Source organism: Corvus hawaiiensis, chromosome 36, assembly GCF_020740725.1.
Source record: "Corvus hawaiiensis isolate bCorHaw1 chromosome 36, bCorHaw1.pri.cur, whole genome shotgun sequence".
NCBI classification, from domain to species: Eukaryota; Metazoa; Chordata; class Aves; order Passeriformes; family Corvidae; genus Corvus; species Corvus hawaiiensis.
Genome location: NC_063248.1, coordinates 1,639,157 through 1,657,983, shown reverse-complemented (window position 1 = coordinate 1,657,983; position 18,827 = coordinate 1,639,157). Strand labels below are relative to the sequence as shown.

Below are 18,827 nucleotides of genomic sequence, written 5' to 3'. Positions count from 1 at the left end.
AAAGGGTTGAGGCTAAAGGAATTTGAAGCGAAGGAGTTAAAAGAATTAGAAGTAAAGGGATTAAAAGTAAAGGGATTAAAAGCAGGGTGGGAAAGTACGTGTGGGCACCAAGAAAGGGGGTGCGCTCCACAGGGACGGGGAAATGAAAATAAAGGAGTTAAAGTGAAGAAAGTAAATCAAAGGAAGTAAAAGAAAGGTATTTGAAAAAAAATTCAAAGGGAAGTAAAATAAAGAACTTTGGAATTCAGGCCAGAAGAATTCAAAGGGACGCAAAAGGTTCCTGCGCCGCCCGGGAATCGAACCCGGGTCGCAAGAATGGGAATCTTGCATGATACCACTACACCAGCGGCGCGCATGGCGAGCCCTCTCCCCGTGTCCCTGATGTGCCCGCCGCCCGCAGCCTGCCCGGGCAGCGCTCCCGGCCCGCCCATCGCCCTGTGCCCTTGGCAGGCGCCATGCCGGGCCTCCGCCGGCTCCTGCTGCTGCTCCTCGCCGCGCTCAGCCCGCCCGCCCTGAGCCTCCGCGATGGGCCCGCCAGGATCGGTGCGGCGCGGGAGAGAGGGGTTAAGGACGTGGGGGGTGAGGGGAGGCGTGAGGGGCACGGGGTGAGAGGAGGGGAGCTGGGGGGGTTGTGTGAGGGAGGGCGGGTGTCAGGGAGGGGGTGGGGGGCGAGAGGGGGACTCTGTGAGGGGTCTGTGAAAGATCTGTGAGGGGGAGAGCTGAGGGGGGGTCTCGTAAAGGGGTCTGGCGAGGGGGGTATGGCGGGGGGGGGTCCCTTGAAGGGATCTGGGGGGGAGACTGAGGGGATCTGTGAGGGGCGGGGGGTGCGAGGGGGATCCTTTGAGGGGATTCGTGAGGAAGGTGTGAGGGGAGAATAATTCAAGGGACTTTGAGGGGCTTCGTCACGGGAGGCCCGTGAGGGGATCTATGAGGGGCAGGGAGTGTGAGGGGGTGTCCCTCGAGGGATCTGAAGTGGGGGGACCCGTGAGGGGTGTGAGGGGGATCCTTTGAGGGGATCTGTGAGGAAGGTGCGATGAAGGGACCCCTCAAGGTCCCTGGAGGTCAGGGGGGGCCCATGAGGGGATCTGTGAGGGGCGGGGGATACCAAAGGGGATCTCTTGAGGGCATCGGGCTGGGGGGACCATGAGGGATCTTTGAGGGGGGGGTCCCTTGAGGGGATCTGTCGTGCAGGGATCTGTGAGGGGTGGGGGGTCCCGTGGGTGGATCCGTGAGGATCGGGGCCCGTGGGGGTGTGAAGGTGACCGGGCCCGCTTCTCCCAGCCGTGGTGGGGGGCGGCATCGGCGGCTCGGCCGCCGCGTATTTCCTTCGGCAGAAGTTCGGCCGCAGCGTGCAGCTGCACGTGCTGGAGAAGGCGGTGGTGGGCGGCCGGCTGAACACGCTGGATGTGGAGGGGGCCACCTACGAGGCGGGGGGGTCCGTGATCCACCCCCTCAACCTGCACATGAAGCACTTTGTCAAGGAGCTGGGTGAGCAGGGACCCCCCACACTGGTGTCCCCCAACCCCAAAGTTATCCTTCCGTCCCAAAATTATCCCCCTGGGGTGCTCTGGGGCTCACTCTGCTGGGGGATATCCCTTGAAAGAACAAGGCTTGGTAGCCCCTTATCCATCCCCAGTAGGCCTCATATCCTTCTCCAGTAGTCTCACTTCTTCCCCAGTAACCCCCCTATCCTTCCCCAATAGCCCCCCTTCTTCTCCCAATATTCCCCCCATCTACTTCCCTAGTAATCACCTTTCTCCAAAATCCCTCCCCCACAGGCCACTTTCCTTTCCCAGGTAGCCCCCCATCACCTCCCCCATGCTCCCTGTGCTATCCCAGCCCCACTCCAGGCAAAGGAAACCTACATCCCAATGGGAATGGTCCCCCCTCTCCCCACAGGTGACCCACTAAGGCCATCATAAAGGTCCAAAAGTCATCTCCAATCATTCCCTGGCTCCTGGTCAAGGGCTAATTCCACTTTCCATGCCTTGGGACTCCAATCTTCAATCACTCACCCTTATCAGCACGAAGCCAGGATGTCTCAGGAAGTTAAAATTGAGTTGGAATAGCTCTGCCTTTCCCTGAATTACCTTTTTCCATCCTTTTCCCAAAGGCCTCTCGGTTGCCTCAGCCCAGGGCAGCCTCGCCGGTGTTTACAACGGGGAGGAATTTGTGTTTGAGGAGAGCAGCTGGTCCTTCATCAACCTCCTCAAGCTGCTCTGGCACTATGGCCTCAACCCCCTGCGCATGTCCATGTGGGTGGAGGACATCCTGGACAAGTTCATGAGGTGGGTTGGGGGTCCTGAGGGGGAAAAAGTGGGAAGGCCCTTAAAAACACCTCATTCCATGGCCAGGGACACCTTCCACTATCCCAGGTTGCTCCAAGCCCTGTCCAGCCTGGCCTTGGACACTTCCAGGGATGAGACAGCCCCAGCTTCTCTGGGAAAACTGTGCCAGGACCTCACCATCCTCACAAAACTCCCCAATATCCAACCTAAACCTCCCCTCTTTGTCCTGTCCCTCCAGGCCTTGTCCTGCAGCTCCCACAAAGCCACGCCATGAGATCCCCCGCAGCTTCCAGGGCCCTGGAGTTCATTAACAGAGACAATTTCTTGTGTGCAATTAAAGGATCTACCGATACCAGATGCACGACTACGCCTTCAGCAGCAATGAGCGCCTGCTCCACGCCCTGGGACGGCAACGACTTCACCCGGCTGCTCAACCAGACCATCGACAGAGGCCATGCAGAAAGCGGGCTTCTCCCAGAAATTCATCAACGAGGTCGTTTGTCCGGCCATGAGGGTGAATTACGGGCAAGGGGTCACCATCAATGGCTTTGTAGGTGAGTGTTTTGGGATTTGTTTATCCCCCTAATTTTCCAGTTTTTCCAGTGTTTCCTTGCTCTGACAGTGGTGGTTTCCTTGCAGGTGCTGTGTCCCTGGCTGGGGTGCAGTCAGGCCTTTGGTCTGTGAAAGGGGGGAACAAACTTGTGTGCTCTGGCCTCATCTACTCCTCCAAGGCCGAGGTTATCCCGGGAACAGTCGTGTCCATAGAGCCGAAAATCAGACACAGGCCTGGCGGTGAGTGGGGTTGGAATTCCCTTCAGTGAGGAGGGGAATGGTGATGCTGGAGACCAACCTCGGCCCCTTAGGGTTTCAAAATGAAAATTCCTCCCTGTGAGGGTGGGGAGGGGCTGGGATGGAATTCCCAGAGAAGCTGTGGCTGCCCTGGATCCTTGGCAGTGCCCAAGGCCAGGATGGACGGGGCTTGGAGCAGCCTGGGGACAGCGGGAGGTGTCCCTACCCATGGCAGGGGTGGCATTGGATGGGATTTAAGATCCCTTCCAATCCAAGCCATTCCAGGATTCCATGAAAAGAGGGCTCAGAATGCAGCTGTACAAGTCTATAAACCCAAACGCGGGTGGCATTTTGAAATGCCAGGGACAGTCGGGATTCCCTCCCACCCCGGAGCAGGATAACCGAGCTCTTCTCCGCAGGGGACCCGGTGAAGCTGTACCAGGTCACCTACAACACCTCCTCGGGGCTGACAGGGGACACCTACGACATCGTCGTCATCGCGGCCCCGCTCGGCCGCAGGATGGCCAACATCACCTTCCGCAACTTCGACCCTCCCATCCCAGAATTCCCAAATCCCTACCACCAGACCGTCACCACCTTGGTGCACGGGCGCTTGAACGCCTCTTTCTTCGGCTACCGGGACCCCCAGGCCTTTCACTTTGGGGCCATTTTCACCATGGACAACCCCAAACTGTTCATCAACAGCCTGGGTGTGGTTTCCCCCGTGGGGGGACACCGGGTGCAGGCGGAAAGCTACCCTTACAGTCGGCCGTCTGGAAGGTGTTTTCCAAGGAGGTGCTCACCAAGGAGCAGCTCAGTTTGCTCTTCTCCTCGTACGACTCGGTGAAGGTGAAGCCGTGGCTGGCGTATCCCCAGTACAGGCCTCCCGAGAAGTGCCCTCCCATCATCCTGCACGAGCAGCTGTACTACCTGAACGGGCTGGAGCGCGTGGCCAGCGCCATGGAGATGAGCGCCATCGCCGCCCGCAACGCCGCCCTGCTCGCCTTCCACCGCTGGCACGGCCACAGCGCCAGCATCGACCAGGAGGACCTGCACGAGAAGCTCAAAACAGAGCTCTGAGACCCCTCCTGGGGCTTAATTAACACTAATGAACTCTGTGCTTCGCCCCTCTGAGGAGGCGTTCTGTAGGATTGTGGGATCCTTAAGGTTGGAAGACCTTCAAGATCATCAAGACCTTCAAGATCAAGACCTTCAAGACCATCAAGATGCCGTAATTAACACCAATGAACTCCATACCATCTCCATACTTTGCCCCTCCAAGGAGGTGTTTCATAGGATCATGGGATCCTTAAGGTTGGAAGATCTTCAAGATCATCAAGATCTTGAAGAACATCAAGACAATCAAGATTCCGTAATTAACACTAACGAACTCCATACTTCGCTTCTCCAAGGAGATGTTTCATAGGATGATGGGATCCTTAAGGTTGGAAGATCTTCAAGGTCATCGAGACCTTCAAGAACATCAAGACCTTCAGGATCTTCAAGACCTTCAAGATGCCATAATTAACATTAATGAACTCTGTGCTTTGCTCCTCCAAGGAGGTGTTTCATAGGATCATGGGATCCTTAAGGTTGGAAGACCTTCAAGATCTTCAAGACCATCAAGACCTTCAAGATCATCAAGACCTTCAAGTCCAACCATCAACCCAACCACGTTCACCGTTAACGATGTCCTCAAGTGCCGCGTCCGTGCGTTGTTCGGACACTTCCAGAGATGGTGACTCCACCACTGACGTAGGCTGGACAACCCTTCCATGACAGAATTATTCCCCGTATCTCATCTTGACCTCCCCTGGTGCCACTTGGAAGCCGTTTGCCCAACTCAGGAGGGAGCAGGACAGCAGTGAAGCGTTCCCAAGTAAGCCAGGACATTTTCCTCAAGCAAATTCCTGAGTTTTCCTCAAAACCCTCCGTTCATCCCTGTCTGAGATTGGGGAATTGGTTAAAAGTGCCCTATTGACCCCAAAAGTGCCCTGCAGCTGGGGATCACTGTGAAGCCATGCCCATCCCATGCCCTCTCCAGCTGGGAATATCGACTCCCTGCCTGTCCATCCCTCTGCCCCAACCTTTCCAAAGGGTCTGCCAAGGAATTACTCCTCAGGGTGGAAATGGGGGCTTTGTTTGCTTCCCAAACTTCACTGTAGCCTAAGGATGGGGGGGAATGGAGCGCTGGGAGCTGCCAAAATGGGTGGGAAAGAGGAAAAACCACCAGTATCTGTCACTGTGTAGAGGTGTGAAGGAGTTAATAAAGAATTTAATGACCTGAGTGCTTTTTAAGGAGAAAACCACCAAAACTAGCACAAATTTAACACCCACTTCAATAAATACAGCCCCCTCAAAGTTTTCCCAGGAGTTTTCCCAGGATTGGGAGTGGAATTAACACCCAGCTGCCAAAAACTGATGCAAGAAAGGCTTGAGTTAGGTCAACCATTACAAAATTTAATTAACAACAAAATAATTGTACACTTGTGGGCGGCGTCTTGGACGAGGGAACGGAACTGGTGGGTTGGGATTTGAGGTTCTCCAGGGTTTTATACTCGTTCCAAAGCTTCCAGCATGATGATGCTGTTCCCTCGGATCACCTGGAAGGGGCAAGTTGAGAGTTGTTACCTCCCATCTCAGGGTTCCTTCCTTCCCGTTTATTTCCCCAAAGCACTGATCCTTGGGAAACTGGCTGGAATTCCCCCACAAGGATGAAAACGGGCTGATTTTAACCTGAAATCCCCAAGGATTACAGAATCTCAGAATCCTTGAGTGTAGAAAAGCCCTCAGGATCATCAAGTCCAACCTTGTCCCCAGCCCAGAGCCCTGAGTGCCACCTCCAGGAGTTCCTGGGACACCTCCAGGGATGGGCACTCCAAACCTCCCTGGGCAGCCCCTGCCAAGGCCTGGCCACCCTTTCCATGGGGAAATTCCTGCTGCTGTCCACCCTTAGCCTCCCCTGGCCCAGCCTGAGGCCGTTCCCTCTCCTCCTGTCCCTGTTCCCTGCAAGCAGAGCCCGACCCCCCCGGCTGCTCCCTCCTGTCAGGGACTTGTGCAGAGCCACAAGGTCCCCCCTGATCCCCCTTTGCTCCAGGCTGAGCCCCTTCCCAGCTCCCTCAGCCTCTCCTGGGGTTCCAGCCCCTTCTCCAGACAATCCACGTCCCTCCCACCACGGTGCCATCTGTAAATTCACAGAAGGTGCCCTTGATCCCCTCGCCCAAATCATTGATGAAGATACTACACAGGACTGGATCCAGTCCTGATCCTCGGGGACATCACTGATGCCTGGTCCCAGCTGGATTTGGCCCCATCCCCACCAATCCTTGGGTCCGTCCACCCATCCATCCATCCATCCATCCATCCAGCCATCCCTGTGTCCATTCATCCATCCATCCATCCACCCATCCATCCCTGTGTCCATCCATCCACCCATCCATCCATCCATCCATCCATCCATCCATCCATCATCCAGCCATCCCTGTGTCCATCCATCCGTCCGTCCGTCCATCCATCCCTCCATCCACCCATCATCCATCCCTGTGTCCATCCATCCATCCATCCATCCACCTATCCATCCGTCCGTCCGTCCATCCATCCCTGTGTCCGTCCATCCATCCATCCATCCATCCATCCATCCATCCATCCATCCCTCTATCCATCCATCCATCCATCCCTCCATCCGTCCATCCATCCCTGTGTCCGTCCATCCATGTGTCCATCCATCCATCCATCATCCATCCATCCATCCATCCCTGTGTCCATCCATCCATGTGTCCGTCCATCCATCCATCCATCCATCCCTGCCTCCCTCCATCCATCCCTGTGTCCATCCATCCATCCATCCATCCATCCATCCATCCATCCCTGTGTCCATCCCTCCCTCCCTCCCTCTACGCCTCCATCCAGGTGTTTCCAGCCAAGCCTTCATCTCTCTGGGAAGGAGAAGCACCCAAAGCTCTGCTGAAGTCCCCGCTGACACATCCCAAACCTGTCCCTCACCAAACTTCCCGCTTATCCCGCCCACACCGGCCCCACCAGTGGCTCCCAGTGCTCCCAGTGGCGCTCACCACCATGCCGATGTTGTTCTGCTGCCCGCCCGGCGCCATCTCCACGCACTCGTCGATGACCAGGTTCATGAAGGGGTCGAAGCCCCGCAGGATGCCCTGGACGTGCCGGCCGCCGTTCAGCTTCACTGCGGGGAACCCGGGCTGTTAGGGGTGGCAATTCCCAAAACGGGACCGTTTCCCCCCAAAACTGCAGCGTGGAAGGAGTGGGACCCGCGGGGAGGGGGAATGGAAAGGATTAAGCACAGCCCATGGATGGGGTAAGGAAAGAGGGAAAAGTGAAGTTTTGTATTATAGTTAAATTAACGAACTATGGTTTAAATGAATGGATTGATTTAATTATTTTCATTTTAACTAATGGCTTGTGAGGCCTGAAGTCAGTCAGGACCTGCTCCAGGCGGGCCGTTCTGAGCACCAGCCTCAGCAGCCGGGACCCCTCCCTGGGCACCGTGAGGGGAGCCCGGGGGTCCCCAAAACCGGGCGGGGAGCTCAGGAGGAGTCCCCAACAGCGGGGGCCGTGAGGGGGAAGCGCGGCTGGGGAGGATCCCCCAAACCGGGCGTTGCAGGGGGGCGCGGGGCGGGTCCCCAACAGCGGGGGCCGTGAGGGGGCTCAGGGCGGGCGGGGGTCGCCGGGCACCGCGAGGGGGATCGGGGCGGGATCAGCTCCAGCACTCACACGACAGCTTCTTGTCCATGAACCTGCAACGAGATGGCACCGGGTCAGCACCGGCGGGAAGGGGGGGGACGGGGCCAGAGACCCCCACCCCGTCACCCCCTCATGACACCGGGGCGAGCCCCTCGTTCCCCCCCCGCCGCCGCCATGACACCGGGCCCGCGGTGCACGCCGGGACACCGGCAGGCGGCGGATCGCGCCGTTTCGGTTCCCGCTCCCCGCCACACCCTCCCCAGCTCCCCTCGCCCCCCGGCCCGGCCCCGGCCCGGCGCCCCCAGACCCACTTTTTCAGCTCGGGCGGGTGCGCTTTGCTCATGGCGCCCACAGCCCCCGGCCCGTCTCTGCCGCGCGCCGCGCTCTGACGTCAGCGCGCCGTGCGTCTCCCCGCGCCGGCCAACGGCAGCCAATGATGGCCCGCGGGGCGCTACCGCATTCACCCGAGTAGCGGGCGCAGGGGAGGGGAATGTAGCGGGGTGGTAAGAGGGCGGAGCAGGGGGCGGTGGGGAAGTGCGCGGCTACACGGGGATGTACAGCGACATGGCGGCCATGGTGTGCGGTGCGAGTGAGCACGTGTGCGTGAGTGTGAACGCGTGTTGTGCGTGAGTGTGAGCGCGTGTGCGTGAGTGGGAGCGCGTGTGCGTGAGTGTGAGCGCGTGTTGTGCGTGAGTGTGAGCGCGTGTGCGAGTGAGCACGTGTGCGTGAGTGGGAGCGCGTGTGCGTGAGTGGGAGCGCGTGTGCGTGAGTGGGAGCGCGGGTTGTGCGAGTGAGCACGTGTGCGAGTGAGCACGTGTGCGTGAGTGGGAGCGCGTGTGCGTGAGTGTGAACGCGTGTTGTGCGTGAGTGTGAGCGCGTGTGCGAGTGAGCACGTGTGCGTGAGTGTGAGCGCGTGTGCGTGAGTGGGAGCGCGTGTGCGTGAGTGTGAACACGTGTGCGTGAGTGTGAGCGCGGGTTGTGCGTGAGTGTGAGCGCGTGTGCGAGTGAGCACGTGTGCGTGAGTGGGAGCGCGTGTGCGTGAGTGTGAACGCGTGTTGTGCGTGAGTGTGAGCGCGGGTTGTGCGTGAGTGTGAGCGCGTGTGCGAGTGAGCACGTGTGCGTGAGTGGGAGCGCGTGTGCGTGAGTGTGAACACGTGTGCGTGAGTGTGAGCGCGTGTGCGAGTGAGCACGTGTGCGTGAGTGGGAGCGCGTGTGCGTGAGTGTGAGCGCGTGTTGTGCGTGAGTGTGAGCGCGTGTGCGAGTGAGCACGTGTGCGTGAGTGGGAGCGCGTGTGCGTGAGTGTGAACACGTGTGCGTGAGTGTGAGCGCGTGTGCGAGTGAGCACGTGTGCGTGAGTGGGAGCGCGTGTGCGTGAGTGTGAGCGCGTGTTGTGCGTGAGTGTGAGCGCGTGTGCGAGTGAGCACGTGTGCGTGAGTGGGAGCGCGTGTGCGTGAGTGTGAACACGTGTGCGTGAGTGTGAGCGCGGGTTGTGCGTGAGTGTGAGCGCGGGTTGTGCGTGAGTGTGAGCGCGTGTGAGTGTGAGCACGTGTGCGTGTGAGCACGTGTTGTGCGAGCCCGTGTGCGTGAGTGGGAGCGCGTGTGCGTGTGAGCACGTGTTGTGCGTGAGTGTGAGCGCGTGTGCGTGAGTGTGAGCGCGTGTGCGTGAGTGTGAGCGCGTGTGTCTGTCTGTGCATGTGTGTCTGTGTGTCCACGTGTATCCATGTGTCCGTGTGTGTGTAGGTGTGCACGGCCTGGGGACCGCGTGCCCGCCCTGCACACGCGCAGGGTCACCGCGTGCATTGCACACGCGCAGGGGCTTGCCCCTGTCCCTTGCACACGCCCGGGGACAGCCCAAGCCTTGCACAGCACACACCTGAACCCCACACCTGCGCCACCCCACACCTGCGTCACCCCACACCTGCGCCACCCCACACCTGAACCCCACAGGGGCTCCCCCCACTGTGCCCCCATCCCCCCCAGTGCTCCCCATCACCCCCCAGTGCCCCCCCATCACCTGCAGCGTCCCCTCATCACCAACCCCATCCCCCCTCCAGTGCCCTCCATTACCCCCTTAGAGCTCCCCATAACCCCCCAGTGCCCCCCATCACTCCCATTGTGCCCCCCATCACGCCCTTAGAGCCCCCCATCACCTGCAGTGTCCCCTCAGCACCAACCCCATCCCCCGTCCAGTGCCCCCCATCACCCCCTTAGAGCTCCCCATCACCCCCCATCACCCTCCCAGTGCCCCCCATCACCCCCATCCCCTGCGGTCGGTGGCAGGTGCCCCTCGCCTTTCCTGAGCGCGCGGGTGCCCGGGGGTGCCGCGCTGTCACTGCTCGATGGCGGCCAGCCCGTCCCGCATCTTCTTGGCCATGGCGGGCACGAGGCGCAGGTGCTGGTCCCCGCAGGTGGCCAGGCACGCGTCCAGCTGGCCCCGCACGCGCGGCTCCGAGCCCCCCGACTCCAGCGCGTCCTTGGCCTGGTCCGAGCACTGCAGCGAGCAGCGGCTCAGCCGGTCCTGGGGACAGCGGGGACAGTGGGGGACAGCAGGGGTCAGTGGGGGGACAGGCGGGGTCAGTGGGGTCAGTGGGGGGGCAGTGGGGTCAGCGGGGGGGCAGTGGGGGGAGAGCGGGGTCAGTGGGGAGACTGGGGCGTCAGCGGGGGACAGCAGGCTCAGCAGGGGGACTGGGGGTCAGCGGGGTCAGTGGGGGATTGGGGGTTCAATGGGGGACAGCGGGCTCAGCGAGGAGACTGGGGGTCAGCGGGGGGACTGGGGGGTCAGCAGGGGGACTGGGGGGTCAGGGATGCACTGGGGGGGGTCAGGGGAGGGACTGGGGGTGGGGGGCACAAGGGGTGCGTGTGGGGGGCACAGGGGATGGATTGGGGGGCACAGGGGATGGATTGGGGGGCACAGGGTGTATTTCAGGGCACAGGATGCTGGGGGGGCCACAGGGAACGCACCGGGGGGCACAGAACGTGCAGTGGGAATTGCAGAGATTTGGGGCATTCCGGGTTTCCCTGGGGGTCCCGGGGGGGTCCCGGTGCCCGTCCTCACCTGGAAGTGCTCGAGCTCGGCGGTGACGATGGCCTGGGCGCGTGCCAGGGGCGCGTGGCAGCGCTCGATGCAGCGCTGCACCTCCTGCATCGAGGGCCGCCGCGTCCTCGCAGCACCGCGCGCTGCACCGGGAACATCGTCCCCTGGGGGGGCACCGCGGGCACCGGGGTCACACCGGGGGGCACACCGGGGGCACACCGGCACCCAGGGGTCACACCAGCACCCGGGGGTCACATGGGGACCCTGGGGACACCTCGGGCACAGGGGTCACACGGGCACCCGGGGGTCACACCAGGGGCACACCAGCACCTGGGGGACACTGGGGACACCGGGGGTCACACTAGGGGCACCAGGGGCACACCGGGGACACCGCGGGCACCCTGGGGACACCATGGGCACCCTGGGGACACCACGGGCACGAGGGTCACACCGGCACCCGGGGGACACCGGGGGCACACCGGCACCTGGGGGACATTGGGGACACCGGGGTCACACTGGGGGACACCAGGGCACCCGGGGACACTAGGGCACCTTGGGGACACCGGGGTCACACCAGGGTAACACGGGCACCCGGGGGACACTGGGGCACCGTGGGGACACCGGGGGTCACGCCGGGGTCACACGGGCACCCAGGGGCCACCGGGGCACCCTGGGGACACTGGGAGTTAATGGGGGGCACCCTGGGGACACCACGGTTAATGGGGGGTGCCCTGGGCACGTGGCGGTTGATGGGGACACCCTGGGGACACCGGGGCTCAGAGGGGCACCCTGGGGACCTGGGGGTCAGTGGGGGGCACCCTGGAGGATTACTGGGAATAGGGGACACCCTGGGGACACCAAGGGTCAGTGGGGGACACAGCGGGGGACACCCTGGGGGATTAACGGGAACAGGGGACACCCTGGGGACACCGGGGGGGCACCCGGGGGACCTGGTGGGGAGGGAGGGTCAGCCTGGGGGGACACGGTGGGGGTGTCAGTGCGGGCACCCCCGGGGCCATGGTGGGATGGTGGGGGGGGGTCATCTGGGGGACATGGGGGGCAAGGGGTCAGTGGGGGGCACCCGGGAGGAGCTGGGTGTGCCCTAAGCATGGGGGGCACGGGGCGTGCTGGGGACACCGGAATGGTGGGGGGGCACGGGGGGTGTTTAGGGGGCACAGGGGGGTATTTAGGGGGCACGGGGGGTGTTGGGGGGCACGGGGGGTGTTTAGGGGGCACGGGGGGTATTTAGGGGGCGCGGGGGGTGTTTAGGGGGCGCGGGGGGTGTTGGGGGACAGCGGGAATGTTGGGGGGCATGGGGGATGCCCTGGGGGGGGCACAGGGTGTATTTAGGGGATCCAGGACGTGCCCTGGGAGGGTGCAGGGATTGGAGGGGGCTCAGGGTTGTTCTGGGGGGTCCCAGTGAATTGGGGGGGGGGGGTCCCAGGGTTGTTCTGGGGGGTCCCAGTGAATTGGGGGGGGATCAGGATTGTTTTTGGGGGGTCTCAATGAATTGGGGGACTCAGAGTTGTTCTTGGGGGGTCCCAGTGAATTGGGGGGGGCTCAGGGTTGTTCTGGGGGGGTCCCAGTGAAATGGGGGGGCTCAGTGAATTTGGAGGGGGCTCAGGGTTGTTCTGGGGGGGGTCTCAATGAATTGGGGGACTCAGAGTTGTTCTGGGGGGTGCCAGTGAATTGCGGGGGTCCCAGTGAATTGGGGGGGGGCTCAGGGTTGTTCTGGGGGGTCCCAGTGAATTGGGGGAGGCTCAGGGTTGTTCTGGGGGGAGGTCCCAGTGAATTGGGGGGGGTCGCAGTGACTTGGGGGGGGGGGTCCCAGTGAGTTTGGGGGGGGTCCCAGTGAGTTTGGGGGGGGTCCCAGGGCCGGTCCCGGCGCTGCCCGGGGCACACACGTGTGTGGTGCTGGTGGTGCTGGTGGTGCGGTGGGTGGGGGGGGGTTGCAGCCGCAGCCCCGGACGCCCCCCAGCCCCCTCCCCTTGCCCGGTACCTGCATGGCGCGGATCCGCTCCCGCTCCAGCGCCTGCACCGCGCTCTCCACCGCGGCCTGGACCCGGCCCTGCGCCGCCTCCGCCATCGGCCCGCTGCGTGCCCTGAGCCCGCCCTAAAACTGCCCCGAACCGCCCTTAAACCCGCCCTAAACCCCGCCCTAAAGCCGCCCTAAAACTGCCCCGAACCGCCCTTAAACCCCCGCCCTAAAACTGCCCCGAACCGCCCTTAAACCCGCCCTAAACCCCGCCCTAAACCCCGCTCTAATCCGCCCTAAACCCCGCCCTAAAACCCGCCCTAAAACTGCGCCGAACCGTCCCGAACCGCCCTTAAACCTGCCCTAAACCCGCCCTAAACCCCGCCCTAAACCCGCCCTAAAACTGCCCCGAACCGTCCCCGAACCGCCCTTAAACCCGCCCTAAATCCCGCCCTAAACCCGCCCTAAAACTGCCCCGAACCGTCCCGAACCGCCCTTAAACCTGCCCTAAACCCCGCCCCTAAACCCCGCCCTAAACCCCGCCCTAAAACTGCCCCGAACCGCCCTAAACCCGCCCTAAAACCCCGCCCTAAACCCGCCCTAAAACCCCGCCTTAAATCCGCCCTAAACCCCGCCCTAAACCCAACCTAAATCCGCCTTAAAACTGCCCCCGAACCGTCCCGAACCGCCCTAAATCCGCCCTAAACCCCGCCCTAAACCCCGCCCCCCGAACCGTCCCTAACCGCCCTAAACCCGCCCCAAACCCGCCCCCAAACCGCCCTAGAACCGTCCCGAACCGCCCCAAAACCGCCCCGAACCGCCCTAAACCCGCCCTAAACCCGCCCCAAACCCCGCCCCAAACCCGCCCTAAACCCGCCCCAAACCCGCCCCAAAACCGCCCTAGAACCGTCCCGAACCGCCCCAAAACCGCCCCAAAACCGCCCCGAACCGCCCTAAACCCGCCCCGAACCCCGCCCTAAAACCGCCCCAAACCCGCCCCGAACCGCCCCAAAACCGCCCCGAACCGCCCTAAACCCGCCCCAAACCTGAGGGGAACCGCCCCCAAGCCGCTGGGAAACCCAAAAGCGCGGGGACCGCCCCAAACCTGAGGGGAATCGTCCCAAAACCGCCGGGAACCGCCCCAAAATCTGCGAGAACTGCCCCGAGCCCTCTGAGAAACCCCAAAGCGCCCCGAACCGCCCCAAAACTGCCGGGAACCGCCCCAAACCTGCCGGGAATTGTCCCAAAACTGCTGGAAAACCCAAAAGCGCCCCGACCCCACCTGGAACTGCCCCAAAAGTGCCCCAAACCTGCTGGAAATCACCCGAAAACCGCCCCAAAACTGCCGAGAATCGCCCTAAAGTGCCGGGAATCCCCCTAAAAGTGCCGGGAATCGCCCTAAAAGTGCTCCAAAGCCGCCCCGAATTCCGCCGGAATTGCCCCAACCTGCTAAACCCAAACTGGGGCATTGGGGCTTCAAAATTTGGGATGAAAATGTGGGGAAATGGGGGCTGAGTTCGTCACTGGGGCATCAGGGATTGAAAATTTGGGATGAAGTTATGGGAAATTGGGGCTGATCCCAAAACTGGGTTATCAGGATTGAAAATTTGGGATGAAATCATGGGGAATTGGGGCTGAGTCCATCATTGTGGCATCAGGACTTCAAAATTTGGGATGAAATCAAGAGAAAATGGGGCTGAGTCCATCATTGGGGCATCAGGGATGGAAAATTTGGGATGAAAATATGGGAAAAATGGGGCTGAACCCATTATTGGAGCCACTGGGGCTTCAAATCTGGGATGAAATCATGGGAAAATGGGGCTTGGCCATCCCTGGGGATATTCCCCCGCCTCCCACCTGTGGGATCCAGCATCTCCTTCCCAAATATCCCCCCCAAAAAAAGCCCCAAACCACAAATTTCCTGAAAAACATTGCCTTTTATATCCCTTAAACACCTCAAATCCAGGTTTTTTAGGACAGGGGATAAAAACAAACAAAGCCCCGAGACCAGGCGATGACAAGAACATATTTATAGGAATCAAAATTAATTTAAACCACGCAAAATAAATTAAAACATTAAATATTAACTTTCAGTGCAACATATACAGAAGACATGAGAGTAACCATGACTTTAAAAAAAAAAAACCAACAACAAACCCCAAAAAACAGCCCCAAAACAGAGGGAAAAGCTCCGGGTTGGTTAAAGGACTACGGGGAGAATTAAGGCCGGGCCTGGAGGTTGGAGCTCTGGCCCGAGGAGGTTTCCTAGGATTTATGATCATTAATTATTCATAAAAAGCTGGGATTTGTCCCCAAAAAATGAGCTGGGGTTTTGGGTTTTTTTGGGGGTTTTTTTTTGGTTTTTTTTTTAAATTTTTTTGGGGGGTTTTTGTTTTTTTTTTTTTTTTTTGGTTTTTTTGTTGTGTTTTTTTTTTTCTCTGTAGAAAAATAAAGCCCCACATCCTGCCGGGGGTTCTGGTTTAAACCCCAAATTCCTGGGGAGGGCGAAAATCCCAGGAAAACAACCCCAAAAGCCAAGGGGAAAACTCGGGGCTCGGCTCCCGCGGCGCCCCGAGGAAAATGAGGGAAAAATGGGGAAACGGCCCCAAAAAGGATCCGAAACAGAGGATGGGGGTGCGGGGCCGCTCTCGGGGTGTCCCCGGATCTGTCACACACCTGTGGGGCGGGAAGGCACGGGGGTGCCCAGGCCAGCCCGGGTGCCTGGCACTGGGCCTCAGCGGGCAGGGAGCCAGCCAGCCGGTGCCACCCCGGGTGTCCCTCACCTGGCTCAGGAGGTGCCACCCCCCCAGGTGTCCCCATGTCCCTGACCCTGGCTCAGGAGGTGCCCACCCCCGGGTGTCCCCCATGTCCCTGACCTGGCTCAGGAGGTGCCCACCCCCGGGTGTCCCTCACCTGGCTCAGGAGGTGCCACCCCCAGGTGTCCCCATGTCCCTCACCTGGCTCAGGAGGTGCCACCCCCAGGTGTCCCCCATGTCCCTGACCTGGCTCAGGAGGTGCCACCCCCCGGGTGTCCCCGTGTCCCTGACCTGGCTCAGGAGGTGCCACCCCCAGGTGTCCCCGTGTCCCTGACCTGGCTCAGGAGGTGCCACCCCCGGGTGTCCCTCACCTGGCTCAGGAGGTGCCACCCCCCAGGTGTCCCCGTGTCCCTCACCTGGCTCAGGAGGTGCCACCCCCGGGTGTCCCTCACCTGGCTCAGGAGGTGCCACCCCCAGGTGTCCCCATGTCCCTCACCTGGCTCAGGAGGTGCCACCCCCGGGTGTCCCTCACCTGGCTCAGGAGGTGCCACCCCCAGGTGTCCCTCACCTGGTCAGGAGGTGCCACCCCCAGGTGTCCCCGTGTCCCTGACCTGGCTCAGCAGGTGCCACCCCCCCAAGTGACCCTGGTGTCCCTCACCTGGCTCAGGAGGTGCCACCTCCAGGTGTCCCCATGTCCCTCACCTGGCTCAGCAGGAGGTGCCACCCCCCGGTGTCCCCAGGTGTCCCCTCACCTGTCTCGGGGTGGCAGCAGGACGTGTCCCCTCCCCCCCAGGTGTCCCCATGTCCCCTCACCTGTCTCGGGGTGGCAGCAGGACGTGTCCCCTCCCCCCAGGTGTCCCCATGTCCCCTCACCTGTCTCGGGGTGGCAGCAGGACGTGTCCCCTCCCCCCAGGTGTCCCCATGTCCCCTCACCTGTCTCGGGGTGGCCAGCAGGACGCTCCCCCCTTGAGCAGCCCCCCCCGGTTTGTCCTGGCCGGCCTCCAGGCTCCCGGCACCACCCGGGGCAGCGCCTCCGCAGGCGGCAGCAGCTGTGGGGACAGGGATGGGATGGGATGGGATGGATGGGGACAGGGATGGGGACAGGGATGGGATGGGACAGAGGGATGGGGACAGGGAAGGGATGGGATGGGATGGGACGGATGGGATGGGATGGGACAGGGATGGGGACAGGGATGGGATGGGATGGGGACGGGGATGGGGACGGGGATGGGATGGGACAGGGATGGGACGGGGACAGGGATGGAATGGGATGGGATGGGGATGGGATGGGGACGGGGATGGGACGGGGATGGGACGGCGGATGGGACGGGGACAGGGATGGGGACAGGGATGGGGACAGGATGGGATGGGGACAGGGAGGGGATGGGACAGGGACTGGGATGGGGACAGGGATGGGGACAGGGATGGGATGGGGACAGGGATGGGATGGGGACAGAGATGGGACAGGGAGGGGACAGGGATGGGGACAGGGATGGGGATGGGGATGGGATGGGGACGGGGATGGGGACGGGGATGGGGACGGGGATGGGATGGGATGGGATGGGGACAGGGACCGGGATGGGGACAGGGCTGGGGACAGGGATGGGATGGGGACAGGGATGGGATGGGGACAGGGATGGGATGGGACGGGGTCAGGATGGAGTCAGGGACAGGGACAGGGACAGGAACAGGGTGGGGCCAGGGTCAGGATCAGGGACCGGGTCATGGATGGGGTCGGGGACAGGATGGGGTCAAGAACAGGGTCAGGGCTGGGGTCTGGGACAGGGGCAGGGCCAGGGCCAGGTCAGGGATGGGGTCAGGGCTGGGCTCAGGGGGTCCCTTGTCCCCAGATGCCCCCGGGAATTCCCGGCCGGCACTCACTGGACCAGGACGCAGACGGTGACGAGCAGCGCCGAGGCTACCACGGCCACCACGAGCAGGGCCGTGATCGTCTGCTTCTTCTGGTTGGCTGCCACCACGGCCAGCAGGTCAGCGTGCTCACAGCGCGTCCCCACAAACCCCGAGTGACACCTGGGGGACACAGAGCGGGTCAGGGCACCCACAGCGCCGTCCCCATGAACCCCGAGTGACACCTGGGGGACACAGAGCGGGTCAGGGCACCCACAGCGGGTCCCCATGAACCCCGAGTGACACCTGGGGGACACAGAGCGGGTCAGGGCACCCACAGCGCGTCCCCACAAACCCCGAGTGACACCTGGGGGACACAGAGCGGGTCAGGGCACCCACAGCGCGTCCCCACACAAACCCCCAGTGACACCTGGGGGACACAGAGCGGGTCAGGGCACCCACAGCGCGTCCCACAAACCCCCAGTGACACCTGGGGGACACAGAGCGGGTCAGGGCACCCACAGGGCACCCACAGGCGCGTCCCCACGAACCCCGAGTGACACCTGGGGGACCACAGAGCGGGTCAGGGGCACCCACAGCGCGTCCCCCACAAACCCCAGTGACACCTGGGGGACACAGAGCGGGTCAGGGCACCCACAGCGCGTCCCCACAAACCCCCAGTGACACCTGGGGGACACAGACTGGGTCAGGGCACCCACAGGGCACCCACAGTGCGTCCCCACGAACCCCGAGTGACACCTGGGGGACACAGAGCGGGTCAGGGCACCCACAGCGTGTCCCCACGAACCCCGAGTGACACCTGGGGGACAGGGAATCATCCTGGGACAGGGACAGGGAGTCACCCCGGGACAGGGACACACGGGAGGGACATCAGGGTCAGCCCAGGACCCACCACAGCGCGAGGCCAAACCTGGTGTTTGGGGGATTCCTGGGGACACCAAACCCGGCTGTTTTGGGATGCCCAGGATGAGCACCCCGGTGTTTTGGGCACCAAAACCCGGTGTTTTGGGATCACCAGGACACTGACCCTGGCTGGTTTTGGGGATGCCCAGGACACCAAACCTGGTGTTTTGGAATCCTCAGAACACTGACCCTGCTGTTTTGGGATTCCCAGGGCACCAAACCCAGTGTTTTGGGCACCAAACCCGGTGTTTTGGGCACCAAACCCGGTGTTTTGAGATGCCAGGATGAGCCCCCCGGTGTTTTGGGCACCAAACCTGGTGTTTTAGGATGCCCTGGTCACTGACCCTGCTGTTTTGGGATGCCCAGGACACCAAACCCGGTGTTTGGCATGCCCTGGACCCCAACTCTGCAGCTTTGGGATCCCCAGGACACCAAACCCGGTGTTTTGGGATGTCCAGGACACCGACCCCCGCTGCTTTGGGATGCCCAGGAGGAGCACC

General features: G+C 61.8%; 4 protein-coding genes, 2 long non-coding RNA genes and 1 other non-coding gene across 10 annotated transcripts in view; 1 reads left to right on the top strand and 6 right to left on the bottom strand.

The window, feature by feature from the left end:
* Positions 1–281: 281 nt before the first annotated feature.
* Positions 282–352, bottom strand: TRNAG-CCC. The gene has a single exon. It is a non-coding gene; the product is annotated as a tRNA-Gly (tRNA).
* Positions 353–430: 78 nt separating this feature from the next.
* On the top strand, positions 431–5,364 carry PCYOX1 (prenylcysteine oxidase 1). The gene is given in 9 exon segments (XM_048290186.1): positions 431–543; positions 1,282–1,488; positions 2,114–2,288; positions 2,629–2,695; positions 2,697–2,732; positions 2,734–2,842; positions 2,928–3,080; positions 3,497–3,835; positions 3,838–5,364. Coding segments are annotated over 9 exon segments (1,494 nt in total). The 5' UTR covers positions 431–455; the 3' UTR covers positions 4,158–5,364.
* A 152-nt stretch (positions 5,365–5,516) lies between these two features.
* SNRPG (small nuclear ribonucleoprotein polypeptide G) lies at positions 5,517–10,149 on the bottom strand. 3 transcript variants are annotated; one of them, XM_048290189.1, is made up of 4 exons: positions 10,087–10,149; positions 7,821–7,843; positions 7,148–7,272; positions 5,517–5,680 (listed from the first exon to the last, which is right to left on the bottom strand). In XM_048290189.1, the coding sequence occupies exons 2-4, from the start codon at positions 7,837–7,839 to the stop codon at positions 5,630–5,632; spliced, it is 195 nt and encodes a 64-aa protein (XP_048146146.1). In that variant the 5' UTR covers positions 7,840–7,843; positions 10,087–10,149; the 3' UTR covers positions 5,517–5,629. The 3 variants fall into 3 exon arrangements, with proteins under 3 accessions (XP_048146146.1, XP_048146147.1, XP_048146145.1); XM_048290190.1 differs by having other exon boundaries at positions 10,082–10,148; XM_048290188.1 differs by lacking the exon at positions 10,087–10,149 and adding an exon at positions 8,102–8,388.
* Positions 10,120–12,942, bottom strand: FAM136A (family with sequence similarity 136 member A). The gene is given in 5 exon segments (XM_048290187.1): positions 10,120–10,308; positions 10,846–10,938; positions 10,940–10,975; positions 10,977–10,988; positions 12,824–12,942. Coding segments are annotated over 5 exon segments (417 nt in total). The 5' UTR covers positions 12,911–12,942.
* A 1,872-nt stretch (positions 12,943–14,814) lies between these two features.
* On the bottom strand, positions 14,815–17,615 carry LOC125319135. Its single transcript, XR_007200602.1, has 3 exons — positions 17,437–17,615; positions 16,489–16,604; positions 14,815–15,475 (listed from the first exon to the last, which is right to left on the bottom strand). It is a non-coding gene; the product is annotated as an uncharacterized LOC125319135 (long non-coding RNA).
* Positions 15,485–16,314, bottom strand: LOC125319136. 2 transcript variants are annotated; one of them, XR_007200603.1, is made up of 3 exons: positions 16,258–16,314; positions 15,802–16,213; positions 15,485–15,582 (listed from the first exon to the last, which is right to left on the bottom strand). It is a non-coding gene; the product is annotated as an uncharacterized LOC125319136 (long non-coding RNA). The 2 variants fall into 2 exon arrangements; XR_007200604.1 differs by having other exon boundaries at positions 15,802–15,926; positions 15,972–16,286.
* A 237-nt stretch (positions 17,616–17,852) lies between the features above and the next one.
* Positions 17,853–18,827, bottom strand: part of STARD7 (StAR related lipid transfer domain containing 7) — a 16,660-nt gene continuing 15,685 nt past the window's right edge. Inside the window, 2 exon segments of the mRNA XM_048290048.1 lie at positions 17,853–17,893; positions 18,134–18,162. Coding sequence (XP_048146005.1) covers positions 17,853–17,893; positions 18,134–18,162 — 70 coding nt within the window.

What these genes read in the sequence shown, in the direction of transcription:
- SNRPG (XM_048290188.1), bottom strand. Translation starts at nt 8,133, where the DNA reads ATGAGCAAAGCGCACCCGCCCGAGCTGAAAAA. An exon ending in CATGGACAAGAAGCTGTCGT is followed by an intron (nt 7,273 to 7,820) that starts GTGAGTGCTGGA and finishes GGTTCCCCGCAG; the next exon opens with TGAAGCTGAACGGCGGCCGG. An exon ending in AGAACAACATCGGCATGGTG is followed by an intron (nt 5,681 to 7,147) that starts GTGAGCGCCACT and finishes TGCCCCTTCCAG; the next exon opens with GTGATCCGAGGGAACAGCAT.